The 21,152-nt window shown below is 31.4% G+C and overlaps 2 protein-coding genes across 2 annotated transcripts; both read right to left on the bottom strand.

Annotated features, from left to right (window-relative positions):
* Positions 1-1,057: 1,057 nt before the first annotated feature.
* Positions 1,058-4,945, bottom strand: LOC132733977 (uncharacterized). Its single transcript, XM_060720676.1, has 4 exons — positions 4,828-4,945; positions 3,147-3,186; positions 1,847-2,152; positions 1,058-1,370 (listed from the first exon to the last, which is right to left on the bottom strand). The coding sequence occupies exons 1-4, from the start codon at positions 4,864-4,866 to the stop codon at positions 1,114-1,116; spliced, it is 642 nt and encodes a 213-aa protein (XP_060576659.1). The 5' UTR covers positions 4,867-4,945; the 3' UTR covers positions 1,058-1,113.
* Positions 4,946-10,739: 5,794 nt separating this feature from the next.
* Positions 10,740-12,406, bottom strand: LOC132733978 (uncharacterized). Its single transcript, XM_060720677.1, has 4 exons — positions 12,288-12,406; positions 11,865-11,904; positions 11,328-11,633; positions 10,740-11,004 (listed from the first exon to the last, which is right to left on the bottom strand). The coding sequence occupies exons 1-4, from the start codon at positions 12,324-12,326 to the stop codon at positions 10,793-10,795; spliced, it is 597 nt and encodes a 198-aa protein (XP_060576660.1). The 5' UTR covers positions 12,327-12,406; the 3' UTR covers positions 10,740-10,792.
* Positions 12,407-21,152: the final 8,746 nt, after the last annotated feature.

Here is a 21,152-nt window from a genome sequence, read left to right as displayed (position 1 = left end):
ATACTTTGCATAACAAAAGAATCATAATTGGAACACATTTATAGAAAGTCACTTTCATCACCTTTCGAGATATCTACTAAAGAAAGTTAATGTCTTTGCTCTTTAAGTCATTCGAAAAATAGAAAAACAAATTAAAGCATAATTATACATTATTTTATTTAAAATATTATTTCATTTTAAGTCATTGTGCAAAGGTTTAGATAATTCTACACAGCAAATATTTTCCTAGGATTCAACGAGAAAAAAGAATAGTATTTAAAAAAGATTAAAGTCAGAGTGTTCTAATAATGTATTATTTTCTTACATATTTATTTTCCTTTCACTTAAACTAGAGAAAATAAGAATCCCTAAAGAAAGCCCAACACGGCAAAACTGAAAATGTTGCAGGCTCGGTTTGATTGAGCCTGTTCATGGACGGTACTGTCAAGTGCGAACTAACGTCCACACCCCCTAGCACCGGCTTAGGCAGAATTCAACATTAAAATGAACTGGTACAATTTTGAATTTTGAAACAACCGCAGATGTGTTCATATCACAGTTATCATGGAACCTTCAATGTGACACGTAAGTGCCATTCATGAAAACCGGCATATGGTCCCCAAGTAAAGAAATGCGTGTACCCTAAACGAGAAAGCAATGGGCGGAACTAAATAAACTGGAATTTCGAAAGGGGATCAGAGGTTATGAAGCCTGCATATCACAGATAAGACGTCAAAAGACAAATTTAAAAAGCAGGCCACATATCCTAAGGGTGATTCAACAGTATTCAAGTGAGGAATACTGGAACCACCCAACAAGAAAATAGCCGAATAGAAAGAACTAAATACGAATTGTTTTGTTTTCTTGACAACTGTCGCTTCCCAGAATTTACAAAACTTAATTTGTTAAAAGAAGAACAAATAAAAAAACCAGCAAAAACCTAAGTGATTATATCCATTTCAACCGGATGTGTATTCATATTCAGTAATTTTAATTACGTCTAATTTGCATAAACGTATGTTTACTAACAAAACTATTTTGTTATTTGCTTAAAAGAGTGAAAACAATAACAAATAAATAATTTAAACTGTTTTATTAAAAATAATTTATTGAAGTTATATACATTTGATACAGTTAAACAATCCTCATTCCACCATGACCATGACCATGTCCATCAACAAAACCACCAGGGCCTCCCATGATGGGACCGCCAACGACGGGACCACCCACAAATGGACCATCCATAAAACCACCGCCCATACCAGTGTCTCGACATACTCCGTTTCCTCCTCCGCCACTACATGAACTGTCTGACACACATTGTTGATATGGACCACATTGTCCTCCCATTATATGACCAGTTTGACACTCACAAGTCCTAGTGTTTGTAACTGGAAAAAAATACAAAGGAATTGTTTATTAGAACTCGAGTGATGCTGAATCTTAAAATCATAAGTAGTTATCGTGTTGGCTACCAGTAATTATTACGTAGGAAATAGATGATAGGAACTGATATATGCTGTCTGTGATTCAAAACAAAGTTCCGAAATAATTATTGAAATGGTTTTTTCAATGTTGTTAGAATTTCTGAAATGTTTTATACCAGTCATGCAAATGATGTTTCAATAGCTCTTTTGTACCAAACTTTTCAATCCAATATTTTAATGAGTTTATTATATACTAAATTTTACACATCTGATTTGCTTTAAAGTAAATAAATGACTTGATTAAATAAAACATACTTCTGATGATTAAAACTGACTGATGACTCTTTATTTTTACATCATTGCAACCTTTATAATAAGAATGATAATATTGGTAAAATAAGCGTTATAACACGGACACCATAAAGAATGCGGGCACCTACCTTGATTTACAACGACGTTATTTGAATCTGTACGAACTTCTCGATTAACATTATTGTTTGACACATTTATATCCTGAGCATTTCTTCTTGAACTGTCATCAACGACAACTGGGCGTCGTCGACCTCCAATAACGCCTATACCTCCTCCAGGATAGATTCCACCTCCAAGTGTATCAGTCCCAATGTATGGATCAACGTAAGGATCGCCTATAATAGATCCTCTAGAATATGGGTCAATCATACCACCACCCATAGGATATCTTGGGTACATTCTTCTCGGTATGATTCGTCTTCTCCCATATCCCCCTGAAATGCAAGGTTTAGTTATGAGACACAGCTCTACTCAAAAAAAGCGTATAACTTAGACCAATTGTAAGATTAATATGAATATTTATGCCCCAACCATGTTATGGTAGTTCCGTCATACCGTCATTCCGTATCATAAGTTTCCGTTCATTATCTTAGCAGAAATTATACTCATTTAACTCAAATTTGACATATCTATATATCATAACAAAATGCAGGTCAAGTTCGAATTTGGTCATGGTCCTTTGATTTTTAACAGAGATATGCCCCTTAGAGACATTCTCAGTTTGCGTTCATTATCTCTTTAACAGTTATGCATATTCAACTCAAGTATGATATATGAATACGTAAAAGGAATGTGCAGGTCAAGTTTGAATTTGGTCAGAACTTGATGTTTTTTTGCAGAGTTATGCCCCTTTTCTTTGCAAAGAATCAGAAATTTTCAGTTTCCTTTCAGTTTCTCTCCAAACTTTGTACACATTTAACTGACATTTTTTTTAACATATTGATACGTCAAATAAATGCGCAGATAACGTTCGAATTTTGTCATGGTTTGATGATTTTTGGCAGAGTTATGCCCCTTTTACTTTGAAAAAATAAGAAATTTTAAGTTAATTATCTCCCCAACAGTTGTATACATTCAACTTCAATCTATTATATGGATATGTCATAGGAATGCGCAGGTCAAGTTAATATTTGGCCATGGTTCGATGATTTTTGACCTCTTGAACTTTGAAAAATGTTCAGTTTCCGTTCAGTATCTTCCCATGTACACATCCAACTCATTTTGGACATATGGATATGTGATAGAAATGCGCAGGTCAAGTTTGTATTTGGTTATGGTTCGATGCTTTTTGCAAAGTTGTGTGTTTAATGGAGGAGGACAAAATCTTTGTTTTGAACTAATATAAATCTGCTGTAAAGAAAGATCATATTCATTTTAATTTGAATTTTAAAAGAATTTTACTAGATATATCTTGAATATATCACCTACCGAATTGTCCATTTGTTAATGCAAAGATTCCGAGTACAATCTGAAAAAAAGAGAGTTGAATATTTAAAACATTTTCTCGATAGTAGAATTAAACAGCAAAATATGACTTGCAAATATTTTTTTATTAAATGTGGATGCCCATTTTATGATTTAAATTTTTACTTATTTAATAAGTTGTTGATAAATGTTCTTATTGATTTATATGAACAACACGGTGCGTAATCGTTTCGGGCTGATTTGGAAAACTTCCCCGTTCCTGAACTGATTTGGATTTTTTCACCGGATTGACAGAGATAAATTAGATTTTGAGCTTGACTATAAGTCTTTGAATATTCTACTTGCACGGAACATTGCAATGTTTAAGGCAATAATATGTAACTTTATAAGGTTTGTTAACCCATTACTTCATATACACGCCTTTTAACGCCTTTTTCACCCCCCCCCCCCTTTTTGTTGTCTCAAATGATGAAAAAATGCCTTATTTAGGCCCCAAACACTTGTTTTTGTTTGAGAAATGTTGTTAAAAAAGTGACCTCTTTTTCGGCGCGGCCCCCCAACCAAAAGATACATCAGGGGGTTGCCAGAAGGGGGATGTGCCCCCTTCTGTTTGGGGGGTTTGAAGGGGGGCGGAGTCCCCCTCATCGCCAAGAAAATTTTGGACTTGTGAGAGGCTGTAAATGACCCCAGATTGATCATAAGGTAACGTGTAACCAACGCTGAAAAGCATTTGACTCTATCTCAATCCATTGAGAAGTTGCAGCACTTTGAAATCAATTTTGATGGAAAAAATCAACGCAAAATAGTGATTTTTGGCAATTTTGAGATGTCCCCTCGTTGCCATGGTTACAGAAAATTTAAGCCTGAGCATGTTGTTGCAAGGGCAATGGTCCAGTCAACATTTGTGCCAAGTTTGATTAGTGTTGAAGCAGTTTTTATAGTATTATAGCAGTTTGAACTTGTAACGGGAGACTTTTCAATGAAAACAGCCATTTTTCACAAAATGCTCATGAAGTAATGGGTTAACGGTCTTTTATCAGTTGGAATCGAAAAACAAATTTCACATGCCAGTGAAGTTGTAGTAAACACTAGTATAAAATTGCCAAAAAGTCATTATTATCTTTATTTTTTCAGGTATTTCATGATCATATTATAGAAAAATTCAATCCGCAATAATTAAATGGTTTAAGTAAAATGATTTGTCCGGTAATGAATTTGTATTACGTAAGCCTACAACTTACGAGGTTGTCATAAAAGTACATCCTAAAATTCATAACTGAACAAAACATTTTACAAAAAGCACTATATTTTGAGAAAATCAGTTCAGGAACAGGGAAGTATTCCAAATCAGCGTCAGCCAGAAACGATTACGCATCGTGAACAAAGTTGATATATTTTGTATTACATTTATCAATGATTGTTAAATAAATGAATAAAGAAAAAAAAGATGCTTAGTGGAAATAAAATCAAATTGTTGAATACTGACAAATTGTAATAAACATTTTTTTTTTAATTAGGGTGATATTATATGATTGTTTAAGTAAATTAAATAAAAAAAATTCGTTGCAGCAATTTGTCATTATATTACATATTGTTTACTACTAAAATCATTTTCAAAATGTCGTAAAATTTATTAACATTTATATTATCAATCTATTCACAAAAAGTAAAAATTAATACTTACCATAGCTCGGAAAAAATATATGCTAAAAGTTTCTTCCATTTTTTATTTTTAAAATGTATAATATTTACTGTAGTAAGGAAAAATGCTTAATGTTGAACGTTTCACAATACAGCTTTATATATGTATACTGTTTATACAACTTTTATAAGATGTATCGGTTTAATTAGGTTGAAATCGTGTTTTTACGCATAATTATAATCTTAACGAATAAATTACCACTCATTAACATGATTTAAAGGTAATAAACGGCCAACGTACTATAAAAAAGCATCTTAAGAATAAAATATGAATACATCAAGTTGATATACAGAAACCAAAATAAAAAATATGATTACGTATCTTAAATGGTTAGCTACGTAAGAGAATCATTCATGAAATGTATTATTTATAAACCACGCGAAACAAAAAATGCTGATTTCCGCCTGCGAAAATTGTATCTAAATTAAACGTAACCTCATATGATTTTTCCAAAAGAATGACCTCGTTGAAAATCACCTAAACAATTCACAATGATATCTATATTAAAGAATGATGAAGCTTATGTATTTTATAGATAGTTTAGATTATTTCCTTATTTTCTTCTTGATGATCTTTGCTTTTTTACGTAAAACATGGTCTCACCATTTATTCAATACTCTGGAAATTTCAAAGATAATTCCTTAATATGATATTTAATAATTGAAAACAATAGCACTTTATTATTTTCTAAACGCTATTTTTTTGTTAACTTGACATGGCGTTACAGAAGAGGAAATACCTTGAAAGTTAGGTTTTAATTCAATAGATAAAATATTTAGTTTATTAACTTTGATAGATTTTCTTTCTTTTACTTCCATACTTAAAAGTTATCGTTATATTGTAGAAACATATGACTTTCTGTAGACATAATAGGAACGTCATTCTCATTTACGATCACCCGGGATTTTCATAGTTTTGCCGGCTCGCCAAGGCGAGCCGGTATTACGTTAGGATTTTACTGCAAAACAACCTAAAACTCCGAATCCATCCAAAAATTTAATCGAAGCTTGGCTTCCAGCTTTCTACAGAATTTATCTATCAGGGCTAGGATCCAAAACTATTTAGCCAATCAAATTTAATCTTACATAGCGTCAAAAAACCTTCAATTTTCACGCCATTTTTAAAAAGCAGCAAGAATTATTTTGAGCGCAAAGATATAATGATGATTAAAATGTTTGTTTTCATGAATTCTTTAAAAAAAATCATATTCACACTGACTTTTTTTTAGCGATCTCACCTGTTTCTCTGTATTAAGTTTTCGTTTGGTTAATTAACATAAGTGTACATCTGGTTCTGTACATTTTTTCTTTTTCTTTTTTTCCGGTCATTTTATCCTTTATCGGTATTTAGTGTATATATTTACTGGCCGGGGTCCGGGAGGCTCTGACTGGCTGGGATCCGGGATCGTATAAGATATAGAGGAAAAACTAATAAACTATATTTGTGTTGATCGTAATGAAAGGACATTAAACGTTAAGTTTTTTTATTGTATGTAATGAACGTTAAATAAATCAAACTTAGGATAGTAATATATTTAGAGGTTTTTATTAACAAACTGAAAATGCGGAAATCCCATTACTTATAATATATATGCCTATTAATTGGAAAAATCAAAGACTACATTCTTGAATTGGTCAAATCCCGGGATCCATTTATGTTTTAATGCGATCCCAGCTTTTCTGAAAACTATATTCTTGAACTGGCCAATTCCTTGGATCTCTTTATATTTTAATTCTGAAAACTATATTCTTGAACTGGTCAATTCCCAGGATCCCTATATGTTTTAATAGGATCCCGGCTTATCTGAAAAACATCTTAGACTGGTCAAAATCCGGAATCCCTATATTTTTTTAATAGAATCCCGGCTTTTCTGACAACTTGTGTTTACTTTAGGACTTGTGTCTGTCACTCATTCCAATACTAAATAACATATTACAACTTAACTTCGTATAAAGAGACATCTTTATGAATTCTACCTATCTAAGATTTTTTTGGTCAAAGTCAACAGGCCATACAGTAAATGTGCATAGACATAGGGACTTCATTCTATCTGTTTACATGCATCTTCATATATACTCATATTCCTCTTTGTTAAACTTAGAGAACTGGCTTCCATAACTTTATTTCACTTTTACGTATTTTGATGTTCGCTGAAGTCTCTTAAGCTAACAGAACTATCATTTTTACATTTAAACGCGTCCCTGGAAAAAAATTACGAAGCGAGTCGCTACTAGCTTTTTTAAAAGATAACCTTGTATAGCACACGCACAGTTACAATTTGATCATCTCTTGGCTATTTTATCTGGTGTTACGCAATAAGTTTATTTTTTGACATTTATATAATATGGAAAGTAAGAATCATTTAAACTTCTGAATAATTTTCTATCGGCCTCCTCTCAAATCGGTGTAAAAAAGGATTTTTTAAGCAATATTGAAGATTTCTGACCGCTGTTTCATAACATCTGTTTCCCTTTTAAAATTCTATTTTAGTTTTGAGTTTTGCTATTTTTTGCTCGATTATGGTACACGCATACATGCTATTTGGGACCATATGCCGCTTCTAATGTATTGGCACAAACGTGTCACATTGAAGGTTCCATTATAACTACTGTATAAACACATTTGCGGGTGGTTCATAATTTCGTCATTTGATGTTTAAATTTTGAATTGTTCGTAAACCGTTCCTAGCGAAATAGGACGGTAAATGGCAAAATATCACTACCTTCAAAAACAGGCACAATCAGAGTCTGAAACAGTATTAACTTCCTCATTATATACGTTGCTTCAAAAGTGTTGTTCACTGTTCTCAAAACATATTAGAAATGAATATCACATTCTCTTAAGGAGGGTCCGTGGTGATGGCGGAGGTGAATTTGTGTATCAGTTACCTATCAAGCGGAAGTTGATCTATTCTTGTGGCTGCTGTGTTTCGCGTTATGTATCGCCGTCCTTTTTAATGCCCATGCATATCCTAACTATGCAGATTGATTCACTGACGTCGTCTGGAGAGGAAAAGGAATCTGGTTATATAACACGTACAAGGAAAATCGACGACACTATAATACCATAACATGACGGGTTGAAAATGAAAAGTGGAGACGATACACCGAAGCGATAGAATGATGCGCCAAAGCGACAGGACGATATGACGAAGCCACAGACCGATACGACTAAGCGAAATAGAATAGAGTAATAAAATGACGCGATGGAAAGATTTTTTCCCCGCAAAATTCGCATAGTACAGTCGTTTGGTCCGTGTTTTTGTCAATTCAGCCTATCACTATAATTATCACTTTGAAATATCGTTTGGTCGCTTTGGTGTCGTGTGTTTGTTTTCAATGAAAAAAAACCCTTTTATTATACGTTTGTGTTTGGGATCATTGAATTTTATTTTTAAATGTATAACATGGAAAGGTATAACAGAAACTGTACAAAATATAGATGTTTTGCTAATATGACATTATTAAGGACAAAATTGGTATATATTTAGAAACAAAGAGAGCATGAGGCTTATTCATAATAATAAGAACAGTCTGTCAACAAAATTCATATACCCGTAAGAAAAATGGGACACCGGAAAAATAAAGATATTGAAGTGATATATTCTGAAATTAAAGGTAGTTTTTTTGGTCATGGTCATTTTTCTAGCTCCAATTCTTCATTAAACTTAGATTAAGTCAATGTTTTCTTATTGTCTTAATATATTTATTTTAATATTTGTTTTGTTGTTTGGTATGTTTTTATTTCGAGTCTCACACTTTTTAGTTTCAAAATCTATTTTTGCTCTTGCTTTGGTTTATTGATTGTTATCATCGCATGAAAATCATCAATAGCATACCTTATTGTTTCTTCCAGTGATTTTGTATCAATTGATCCGTAGAAAAAAATCGATGACTTAAATGGGTATTTTTTACTTTTGAGTTTTAAATAAAACTGAATCATTTTAAATTGGTTTCACTCAATCATGTTTTTGACTAATTTTCATGTGTCTACCACTTGTATGTTTTGTGTTACAATGTTTTAGTTTAAACATATTTTATTCGAGAACATACAGAATCAAATCTTATAAAGTCGTTTTCCAAATTGATTTTAACTAGCAAATGGCATCGATTTTAAGGGCAATGTGTATGGTCAAATAAGGTTACATTAAAAAACATAAATATATTGAAATTAAATTTAAACAACATTGTTTATATCAAAATCGTTCTTATACAATGCTTATACAATGTTAGACACGTGCATTGGATTCATGTAACCATTCAAATTTGATTGAAATGGACTAATTTAATATCTTTATTAGACACAAAGCTAAATTCGAACTGAATTTGTTTATGTTGTTTAGGCAGGTATAATTGTATCTGTTTAAAGCATATTTTTGTTGGAGATAATTTGCTTTAATCTGTATGCCATTGTCAGTGTAATGATAGCCAATTTTTATTTCGCCATTGCTAATACTGTCAACTGCATGTGTACATTCCTTATGACGTTAAAAATATTCAGTATTAGGATTAAGGCTTGTTCAATATGGTGCATATTTGCAATTGTATTCGTAAACATTTATGCTAAGTAATTTTTTAAATCCTTCAAAGCATGGAAAAGTTACAGTCCGGACAAGAAAGTGTACTTTCAATTTCTAAGTGTAACATTGATCTTTTAGGTAGTGACATGTGCTTTAAGCGCAACGTGGATGGAGAAGACATTTGGACCAAGTTATTTACAAATCCTTAAATAGATGACAAATATACAGTCCGGAAACGAAAGTGTACCTTCAGACATTTCTTGTGTGTATGAGTATGAGTATCTTCAATCGATAAGTGTGACTTTGACCGTGGAGGTAGACAGTACAGGACGCGACAAGTCGTCTTGAAATGGTAGACATATATGCTAAGTTATTAAAATGTTTATCGTTTTACTTTAATTGTGAGAATGTGAAATTCCACATGCTGTAAGTGTTAAATTGATCTTTGAGGTAGGGACATGAGTCTTAGACGCTACACGTCGTCTTGATGTGTTAAACATTTGTACTATGTTATTTTAAAATCCTTCAAATCATGGCAAAGTAACTGTCCGGACACGAATGTTGTGTAAGTGGAGACGCACGGGCAGAAGGACAAACTTTTCATATGCCGCTCTACGGGGGCATAAACAATATAATAACTTAGTATGATTTACTACCAATAATTTTTGTCATTTAAGTTTTTCACTTTAAACTAGAACTTGTGGTTCACTTGTGGGAGATAAATCTTTTAGCACTTTTAGAATTATGCTCCTTTTCTATTTCGCTTTCGTTTTTTGTCAATCAATAAAAAAATTGGGTATGATGACCAGAGACATGTCTAATCAATTGTTAGCTGTATTACTTGTCTTAATTTGCTTATATAAAGTCTTAAATATGTGTAACCACTAAGTATCATGTTTCTACCTCCCCTGTGCAAACACTTTTCATTATTAAATGGTTCATAGTGTCACATGGAGTGTGTTACACGAAGATTCGTTTAACAAATATATAATATTCATCTTTTTGTATTTTATATATTTGTAATAAAATGTACTTTAACAGAAATAAACTGTCTTTGAAATACCTAGTGTTCATTAGGGACCGGACGACTGATATGGTCCATTATTTAAATTAGTTGTTCTTTCATTGTTTAAAGCCTTACATACATACGTACTCTTTGATTAAACACAAAGTCAAAATCAACATCAACATCAACAAAGGTAAATGGTTGTTTGAATCATTTGCACTTGAAACTGTGTATATGTCTTGGATCTTTGACGAACAAGTTAACCTTCTTCCTATTCAAATATATTTACTGGGGTCATTTACAAAGAGTAAATTAAAGTCATATTTCATGCATATGGCACCATTATAGGAATAATGAAATACAATGAACGTTTTGACATAAATATTTAATTGATATTTTCTACAAATTGTACAATTATACTATCACCATCCACCATGACCATGTCCATCAAAACCACCCATAACTGGGCCACCCATAACTGGACCACCCATCATGGGACCGCCAATGCCAGTGTCCCGACATACTCCATTACCTCCTCCGCCACTACATGAATCTGACACACATTGTTGATATGGACCACATTGTCCTCCCATTATATGACCCGTTTGACACTCACAAGTCCTAGTGTTTGTAACTGAAATAATTAATAGGAACAATGCTGAATTTGAATTCTGAAATGAATCCATGATTTAATGTTTGGTTAAATGTATGTTCATTAATGATATCCTAAGTAACATAGATAATGTTATAGTACATGAATTTTATCTTTACATTCCAACCATAACATAGGCTTTTACCAGACTGCTGTGTAGATGCTTTAGTTCGGAACTTAATTTGACGCGTTTTGTAAAATATTTGAATATCATGAATGTTTTTTTGTTTGTTTTACATTAACATACATCTGTACAGCTTTGATTATAAAATCTACAGTAACTATTAAGAAGGTGAATCACTTACCTTGGTTTACATGGACATTATCTGAACCTGTGCTACGTTCCACATTAACATTATTGTTTGATACATTTATATCCTGAGCATTTCTCCTCGAACTGTCATCTACGACAACTGGGCGTCGTCGACCTCCAATAACACCTATACCTCCTCCAGGATAGATGCCACCTCCAAGTGTATCAGTCCCAATATATGGATCAACGTAAGGATCGCCTATAATAGATCCTCTAGAATATGGGTCAATTAAACCACCGCCCATAGGATATCTTGGGTATATTCTCCTCGGTATAATTCGTCTTCTCCCATATCCCCCTGAAAAGCAAGGTAAGGTATGAGTCACAACTCTACTCAAAGAAATCGTTTAACTCAAACAATTTTAAAGTTAACATGAATATGTTTGAATATGTTTTATGAATTAGGAAAAAAGTCCGGACTTGAGCTATTGTAATCTGAAAGATGATATTCATTTTAATGTGCATGAAAACATACAAATATTAATTTTAAAGGAACTATTTTTAGAAATAAATCAAATATTTCACCTACCGAATTGTCCATTTGTTAATGCAAAGATTCCGAGTACAGTCTGTAATAGAGTATTGAATATTTTAAACATTTTCTCTACAATAGAAATTAGAAAGTAGAAAAATTTGACTTACAAGACATTTTTGTTTATTCCGAAATGAAGGTGTCCATTGAATGGTATAAGCTTTTGTATTGCATTTATCCGTAATTGTTAAATAAATAAATAAATAAATAAATAAATAAATAAATAAATAAATAACATTTTGTTTTAACTTAGGGTGATATTATATCATTGTTTCAGTAAAAAGGTTGTTTTCCAGATTGTTAAATAATAAACATTTTTTCTTGCAGAAATTTGTTATTACATTATTTATAGAATGACGAAATATTGATAAACATTTACATCATCAATCCATTCACAAAAAAGTTACAATTGATACTTACTAGAGCTCGGAAAAAATATGTGCTTAAAGTATCTTCCATTTTTTTTTAAATGTATTATATTTACTGTTATAAAGAAAAATGCTTAATGTTGACACTTTCCCAATACAGCTTTATATATGTGTACGTTTATACAGCCTTTATAAGATGTATCGTTTTAATAAGGTTGAAATCGTGTTTTTACGCCTAATTACAATATTAACGAATAAATTACCACTAATTAACATGATTAAATTTAAAGGTAATTACCGGCCAACATACTGTAAAACAGCTTTAGAATTTTTAAAAAATGAATACATCAAGTAAATAAACACAAACCAAAAATATGATTACGTATTTTAATAGTTTAGCTACGTAAGAGAAGAGAACCATTCATAAAATGTGTTATTTATAAATAACGCGAAACAAAATATGCTGATTTCCGCCTGCGAAAATTGTATTTAATTTAAACGTAACCTCATATGAGTTTCCAAAAGAATGACGTCGTTAAAGATCACAAAAAAAATCACAATGATCATTTTATAAAAGAATGATGAGGCTTATGAATTTTGAAAACAAATTTAGGTTATTTCTTTATTTTCTTCTTGGTGATCCATGCCATGTTTACGTTAAAGAGGGTCTCACAATCTATAATAATGTATACTTCAAAAATAATTACTTAAAAGAAAATTTAATCATTAAAACATAAGTACTTTAATATATTTTTGTATATTGTTACTTTTTTGTTAACTTGAGATTGGGTACAGAAGAGGAATTCCTTTGGGAGTTAGGTATCAGATCAATAGAAAAAATGTTTTTGTCAATCATCTTTATACACTGATGTCGAAAAGTAGCCGCGAAACATTTTCTCTGGTGTATAATTACGCAAAAAGTTAATTTTTCTTGTCCTGATATTGATACAATCCACCTTCTCCAAAATCGGTGCTAAAATGATTTTTCAAACAATATCAGAGATTTTGATCCCCTGTCTGTGACATGCAGGTTTCATCTTTCAAATTTTATATAGTTTTGCTATTGTTGTCTCGGTTATGATAAACTCATTCTGTTACTTTGGGGCCATATGCTGTTTCTAATGTGTCACATTGGAGGTTCCATATTCTAACACGACCCGCAGTTTTCCCTATTGAACATAGAAGAACCGAAAGTGTGTGTAATTATGCAAAGTCACTGTTGACGTTCTATATTTAGACTTGTGACGTAATCATTATATACATGTGACGTAACCACCAAAAAATGCGACGCGCTGAAAATAAGTACGGAAACAAATCAGGTGCAATTCAGCTTATTATCAGGTACGGCATCATTTATTGCTGATGTCGTGTTAGGATCGAAATAATATATCCAAATCGATCGTTCGGATGCGCATCATTATATCACTCGGGCTACGCCCTCGTGATATAATTCCTCGCATCCGAACTCCAGACAGTGATGTTATTGAGCGATAAAATGAATGTTTGGGCTAAATTATTTCTTAAATAACTGCCATAAAACAATCTGCAGATGATTTTAAATTTCGTCATTTCATGTTTAAATGTTGAATTGTTCTTAAGCCGGTCCTAGCGGACGTAAACGGAGTCTGAGACAGCTTTAATTTCTACGTTATAGACGTTGGTTGACTTCTTACTTTTTACTATTTATCATTGTACTCTTGAAAAATTAGAAATGATTATCACATTGACTAAAGGAGGGAGGGTGGTCGTGGTGGTACTGTCTTCATGTAGCAGTTACCTGTCAAGCTGAAGTTGATCTATGGCAAATAGACAACGATAAGTGAATTGTGCATTACAGTTGAAAGACGTTTGTTTTGAACGGTGTTCCTTCATGGCAAGTGTTTCTTCGCATCGATGCTCTGTTATATACCTAAACACATACGCACAACGATACGACGAAGCACGTATGCTAAAAAGATTGGGTGATTTAAACTCGCACAAAAATATTGTTCCATTGAATCGTTCCTTTATAATTATATCGCATCATCTAATACTAGTAGGTAGTCTCTTTTCATTCTTGTGGCTACGGCGTTTCGCAATTCGTATCACCGTCATTTTATATCCATGCATACATGGCATATCCGTAAGCAGATTGATGCAAATATGTTGTCTGAAGTGGAATTTGGTTACATGACATGTGTAAGGAAAAATTAGGGACACTATAATACCATGGCGGCCTGATACTGAAAAATGGAGACGATACGCCTATGCGATAGGACGTCTTGAATATATTCTCTTCTCGTGACTTTAGATCAAGTTAGTGCGATCCTATTATACGTATTTCACAAAGTGTTTACTGAACAATTTTATAATAATACAAAAGTATTACAAAAATTAACGTTTTACATCTACAATGCGAGTTTAATCTGTTAACAAGATCACACCTGACAATAACAAACTGTTATACATTCATAATATTAATGCCGACATCCGTTACAAAGCCTATAAAATATCTTGCGATTTTGTATGCATTTGAGCCTTTGGATAATTTGATTGTGTTTGTTCGAACTGTAGACACAAAAGCAAAAAAAAGCTTTGGTGAATTTCATTTTCTAGTACCGTTTTTTAATAGCCAGCTAGATGAAGTTATCGCTTGCTTATTGTCAACATTATTTTATGGGCTTTGTTGTTGCTGTTTTCTATCTACATTGCTTTCGTTAGATAGTCAGTTTCTTTAACTCTGTTATTTCAAAAGGTCAATATATATTCTTGCAGTTGCTTGTCTTGCATCATGAGTATACTTCATTGCTTTAACCGGACCTTTTGTCATTTCCTTTTATTTCAATATCAAATTATCTATGGTAAAATTTGTATTGTACTTTTGGGTTTCAAAGTGTAACTTAAACAATAAAAAAACCATTTTTGTTAATCACGAATTTGACCAATTTTCTTGTACCTTCCACTTGTTTTGTTTCATTATTCAATAAAATACAGAATAAAATTTTATAATGTTGTTCTCCAAATTGATTTTAAATAGCAGATAGCAATATGTATGGCTAAATAAGTTTACATTTAAAAACATTATCTCAAAGTAAAAGCTTAACAACGTTGCTTATATTAAAATGTTTTTTAAACAGTGTTTTATGCATGTTTTGATATATTGACACGTTCATTAGATTTCTTGAATATTTCTATGGTAAGATTTATAGTACCATTCATATGTGATTGAAATGGTCTAAGTTAAAAAGTTTCTTTATAAGACATATACCTGAATTCAAGCTGAATATGTTTATATTTTCTGGCAGGGCTTCTTGTGACTGTTTATAGTATATATTTTGTTGGAGGTTATTTTGTTTCAACTGTTTGCTAGTGTAAATAATTAAACTGATAGCCATTTCTCATTACAATTTTTTTAATTTGTCAATAATGTGTACATTTCTTATGACGTAGAAAATGGTCAGAGTAAAGATTAAAGCTTGTTTGATTTGGTGCATATTTGCATTTATACATAAATATATGTCTATATAGACTCATTCGCGACCGACCGCCTTCGTTTTAATTAGGTTGTGGTTCACACTCACTTTTTTGTTGGTTTATTAAAATTTGTTTATGTTTAACCTCATTTATGTGACAATCAACATAAAGAACCGTTGTCATGATCCTTTCGTCGTTGTTTGAAATATGATAAACAACATCATCAAGGAAAGGCGGCGTCCAATGAACACAGCCCCCAACCGACCCAGTAACAAGTCAGTGGCAAGGAGCCCAGGAGGACCCCAAACAAAAACAGGACAGGACACAAGACAGAGTACGGACAGGCCAATCACTTAAAGATAAATAATTTGTAACTGATAAGGAATTCAAAGAAAACAAACAATTCGTAAAGGTCATTTTTCTCAGATAATATTGCAGCTACTCATTTCATACTAGGTATATTTCTATTTTCATAAAATGTGTACAAAAAAACAAAGATAATCCTTAAGGTGACAACGGAGTCAATTATCACTGAAAATACCTTAAATGAGATTTTTTGCTAAGTAGATTTATCAACCTTTTCTGAACACATTCGTGATTTAATTTTGGAAGCAGTTAGTCCGAAAAATGTGTTTTTAAACGTTTTAAAACGGTACCTATTCTATTTGTATCTGCTTTCGCGTAACCTGTCGATTATCGATAACGCTCCGCCCCCTGTTGAGGCATCAATGAGGGAAATCGGTAGTTCCATATATCCGTGAATTACAGGTCCATACTGGTCCATACTTCTCGTAATACATGTATCGTACAACTACCGAACATCTTTAATGAATATCTCAACATTTAGCCTTTTTTAAAAATTAAGTAATTGTCGGCCAATGTACGTAACAAAATGTATGAAACATAAATAATTAAGCATAGCGGCAAATCGCACGACCACGGGGTTGATTAAAAATGTAGTTGCTTAAATATCCATAATGTGTGAAAATAATTTGTCTGTCCCGTTAATCTGATAGATATTACAAAGACACCAAAATGAAAGAATAAATACTATAGAAAATCAAGTACAAGACATGCATGAAACAAAAAAAAATTTAACAATGATGGGGCAAAAAGTATATAGCCTGAATGAAAGCATGCAACACCACACCAAACAAATCAATGAATATCAACATAGTATTGAAGTTGTTAGTGAATTATATGAAAACATCAATTATGAAAGGTCAGAAGACAGTAACAAAATCACCGCCCTGGAAAGACAGATGGCACACCTACAATCACAAATAACAGAAGTAAAAGATTACCAAAATGAACAAAATGAAACAATACTTGATCTACAGTGCAGAAGCATGCAAGACAACCTAATATTTTATAACATCAAGGAACCAGAGACACAAGGCCAGTATGAAAACACTGAAAACACCTTATGTGAATTTATCAAACATGAAATGAAGTTTGATGAAGATATAAATTTCCAGAGAGTTCATAGACTTGGTAAAAAAATGATAAACCAATTGAAGCCAAGACCAATTATTGCCAAATTCAGAGAACAAAAACAGAGAGATCTAATAAAATTTGCTGCTCCAGATATACTCAAAAGCACAAACTATGGTGTAAGAGAGCAATTTCCAAGAGAAATAGAAGAACGTAGAAAGACCCTATATCCAAAGATGAAAGAAGCCAAAGATGAAGGACAAAGAGTAAAACTTGTAAGAGACAAGTTATTCATAGAAAATGTAAGGTATTTACCAGACAGAAACACAATGGTGCAAAACTCAAACAGAAATAGTAAAATGAACAGTAACAATGGAAGTGCCCCTCAACGAACAACTCAACATGAATATAACAGTACAAAGGTATACTATGCAAAGACAACAAACAGATATAATAACCATTCAAAAGATAAAAACACAATTCAAAAAACAGCCACACCAATTTCAAATAGGTTTGCTTTACTCCTTTTTGGAGATTTTAATTCACGTGTTGGTGAAAAAAAGATTTTATCATATGTGACGAGTTTATTTTACACCAAAATGGAAATGATGATCTTATATATGACAGTAATTTTGTTTTGAACAAATTAAATGAGTGTAATATTGCTTTAGAAAGGAAAACAGCTGATAAAACCGTAAATGAATATGGTAATATGATGATTGATTTTTGTGCTAGCAATAACCTTTTTATCATAAATGGAAGAGTTGGAACTGATTATTTAAATACATGTACCACATGTAATGGATGTAGTACGGTAGACTATTTTGTGTGTACAGTAAAGCTTTTTGAAATAATTAAGAATATACATGTAGAGACTTTTTCTGATCTCTACTCAGATGTCCATAATCCAGTTGTCTTAACCTTTAGTCTTAGACAAAATGTGATTGATAAAACCAATACAGAAAGTACAAAATCAAATGACAGCTTTGCCAAACTATGGGATACTAATGTAAATACAGATGACTTTAATAAAAATATAGATCAAAATAAAATACAAAACATAATTGATAATCTTAATTCAATAAATGACTCAAAAATGGTCACTCAGAAAAATATAGATGTAGTTGTACAGGACATTAACTCCCTATTTTTGAACACATGTAAACTCACATTTGGATCACAGAAAATTTATAAGAAAAAGAATAAAAGGGGAATGTTTTCAAGCCTTGGTTTAACCAGGAATGTTTCAGGTGTAGGAACCAATACCATATTGCACGCAAATTGTATAATAGAAATAAAACAGAAAGAAATAAATCCATACTACGGAATGTAAGCAAGCAGTATAAATATAGAATAAATGCAACATATAAATCATTCAGAAATAACAAAATTGAACATTTAAGAAATATAAAGGGAAATAATCCAAAAGAATTTTGGAAAACAATAAACAATATCAATAAAAAAGATATTTAACAACAATCAAAAATAGAAGATCTTTACCAATATTTTAAATTTATAAATTGTCATGAAATTAATGAAGAAAATGATACCAGAGATGAAGAATTAAATAGGATAAATGAAATAAATGAAGATATAAATATCGCAATTACTGAAGAGGAAATACTTAAAACTGTCAAAACATTAAAGAATAACAAGAGCCCTGGTGTTGACAATGTTCTTTATGAGCATATTAAATGCAGCATAAAAACTATGCTACCTATTTATGTAAGGCTATTCAATTTGATTCTTGACAATGGTATAATACCTGAATGCTGGACTGAAGATAATATCATACCAATATATAAAAATTAAGGAGATGTAAAATCACCAGAAAATTATAGACCTATTACCCTACTAAGCTGCTTTGGAAAACTATTTACTGCAATAATCAATAATCGCTTAAATAAATTCTCAGATGAAAATGACCTGATAGGAAACTGTCAAGCTGGATTCAGAAAAACTCACTCTACAACTGATAATTTGTTTATTCTAAACTGCCTTATAGATTTACTATCTGAACAGAAAAAGAAATTATTTTGTGTATTCATAGACTTTAAGCAAGCATTTGATACAGTGTGGAGGCAGGGACTTTGGCAAAAATTATTGAAATATAATATTAATGGAAAATGTTTTACTGTTATCAAGAATATGTATCATAATATCAAATCAAGAATCAAATCAAATAATGAATATTCAGATTTTTTCCCCTGCATGAATGGAGTGAGGCAAGGAGAAAATCTCTCACCTTTATTGTTTGCAATTTATTTAAATGATCTTGAAAATTATCTCTGCAGTGAAAATGTAAAAGGTATTGAATGTAAAATAAGCCACAAAGAGTTTGGGATGTACTTTAAATTGTTTATTATTTTGTATGCTGATGACACTGTTCTACTGAGTGAAACTAGTGAAAATTTACAAGAAAATTTAAACATATTTGATAAATACTGTAAAGAATGGAAACTTCAAGTAATTACTCAAAAAACTAAAGTACTCATATTTGACTCAAGAAGCAAAAAATATAACAACTATTTTAAATTCAATGAAACCATATAAGAAACAACAAATGAGTATAAATATCTAGGTCTCTATCTTTCACGGACTAAAAGTTTAAAAAAAACTAAACAACATATAGCTGATCAAGCAAATAAAGCTATGTTTTCATTACAAAAAAAGATTAGGTCTCTTAACTTGACCATTGATTTACAAGTCAACCTCTTCAATAAAGCTATTAAACCCATCTTGTTGTATGGCTGTGAGATATGGGGATTTTCAGGCAGTAAAGAACTTGAAAAAATACAACTAAAATTCTTTAAAATGATACTCAATCTTAAAAAGACAACACCTTCATACATGATATATGGTGAATTAGGAGTAAAACCTCTTCAAATAGACATTAATAGTAGAATTATTAATTTTTGGTGTAAATTGACTGATATAACAAGCAACAAATTATCTAACAATATGTATTTAACTCTATATGGATTACATGATCAGGGTAAATTAAAATCAAAGTGGTTAATGCATATAAAAGACTTAGTTACAAAAAATGGATTTGGAAATATATGGCAGCAACAAATTCAAATGAATAGAAAATGGTTCCCTCTTGCCTTTAAACAAAAGATTAATGACCAGTACTTACAAGAATGGAATGATTTAGTTACCAAATCAACATGCAGTATTAATTATAAACTATTTAAAAATGAATTTGGCACAAATAAGTATCTTAATTTTCTTCCTAATTATTTTTGTAAAATTATCACAAGTTTTAGGACAAGAAATCATAGGCTCCCAGTGGAAGTAGGAAGATGGACAGGAGTACCATATACAGAAAGAAAATGTACATTATGTAATTTAAATGAAGTAGGGGATGAATTTCATTACATTTTCAATTGCAAATTCTTATGTGAAGAAAGAAAAAAATTTATTAAACCATATTATTACAGGAATCCAAATATTTTAAAATTCTCCCAACTCTTAAACATTGAAAATAAACAGGAATTAATAAGATTAGGCAAATTTATGGACTGTATCATGAAATTGTTTAGAAATTAATTGATAAATTTGTATATGTGTATATATGTTCACCATGTTAAATATATTTGTAGATATATGCCTGTATGCTTGATCTTTAAACTATTTTTGACTGGTATGTACCATGTTTTTGTGTTTGTTATTTAATATATTTCATATTACATTACCTACTTCTTCTTATGATGCACATTATTATTTTTAAAATTTAATGTCAAAATGTCAATATATTGTTAAAAGCTCCCACCCACCCCCCTTTTTTTTGGGGGGGGGGGGTGGGACATTTACAAGGCAAAGCAACCAAGCACTTATATCTTTTGATTAGGTTACACTTATTAATGCCTTTAGTGAGAATGAAATATCAATTATGTTCCAATAAAGATTAAAATATATCTATAAATAAATAAATTAAAAAAAAAATAATAAAAAGCAACCTAAATTTCATATATCAAATGCTCTTTTGATAATTTCGTTTCGCAAAAAAAAGAGCTCTGACATATAA

The sequence above is a fragment of the Ruditapes philippinarum genome, unplaced genomic scaffold, assembly GCF_026571515.1.
Source record: "Ruditapes philippinarum isolate M1 unplaced genomic scaffold, ASM2657151v2 ctg979_1_1_1_1, whole genome shotgun sequence".
Lineage (NCBI taxonomy): Eukaryota > Metazoa > Mollusca > Bivalvia > Venerida > Veneridae > Ruditapes > Ruditapes philippinarum.
The sequence above is the reverse complement of the archived record's forward strand: the minus strand, read 5'-3'. Positions and strand labels throughout refer to the sequence as shown.

Bases quoted from the DNA above. Each gene is read 5' to 3' on its own strand.
- LOC132733977 (XM_060720676.1), bottom strand. From the start codon at position 4,866: ATGGAAGAAACTTTTAGCATATATTTTTTCCGAGCTATG. The intron at 3,187-4,827 runs GTAAGTATTAAT...TCTTTTTTTCAG, and splicing joins TATATTTTTTCCGAGCTATG to ATTGTACTCGGAATCTTTGC. The intron at 1,371-1,846 runs GTAGGTGCCCGC...ATTTTTTTCCAG, and splicing joins TAACGTCGTTGTAAATCAAG to TTACAAACACTAGGACTTGT.
- LOC132733978 (XM_060720677.1), bottom strand. From the start codon at position 12,326: ATGGAAGATACTTTAAGCACATATTTTTTCCGAGCTCTA. The intron at 11,905-12,287 runs GTAAGTATCAAT...ACTCTATTACAG, and splicing joins CATATTTTTTCCGAGCTCTA to ACTGTACTCGGAATCTTTGC. The intron at 11,634-11,864 runs GTAGGTGAAATA...CTTGCTTTTCAG, and splicing joins ATTAACAAATGGACAATTCG to GGGGATATGGGAGAAGACGA.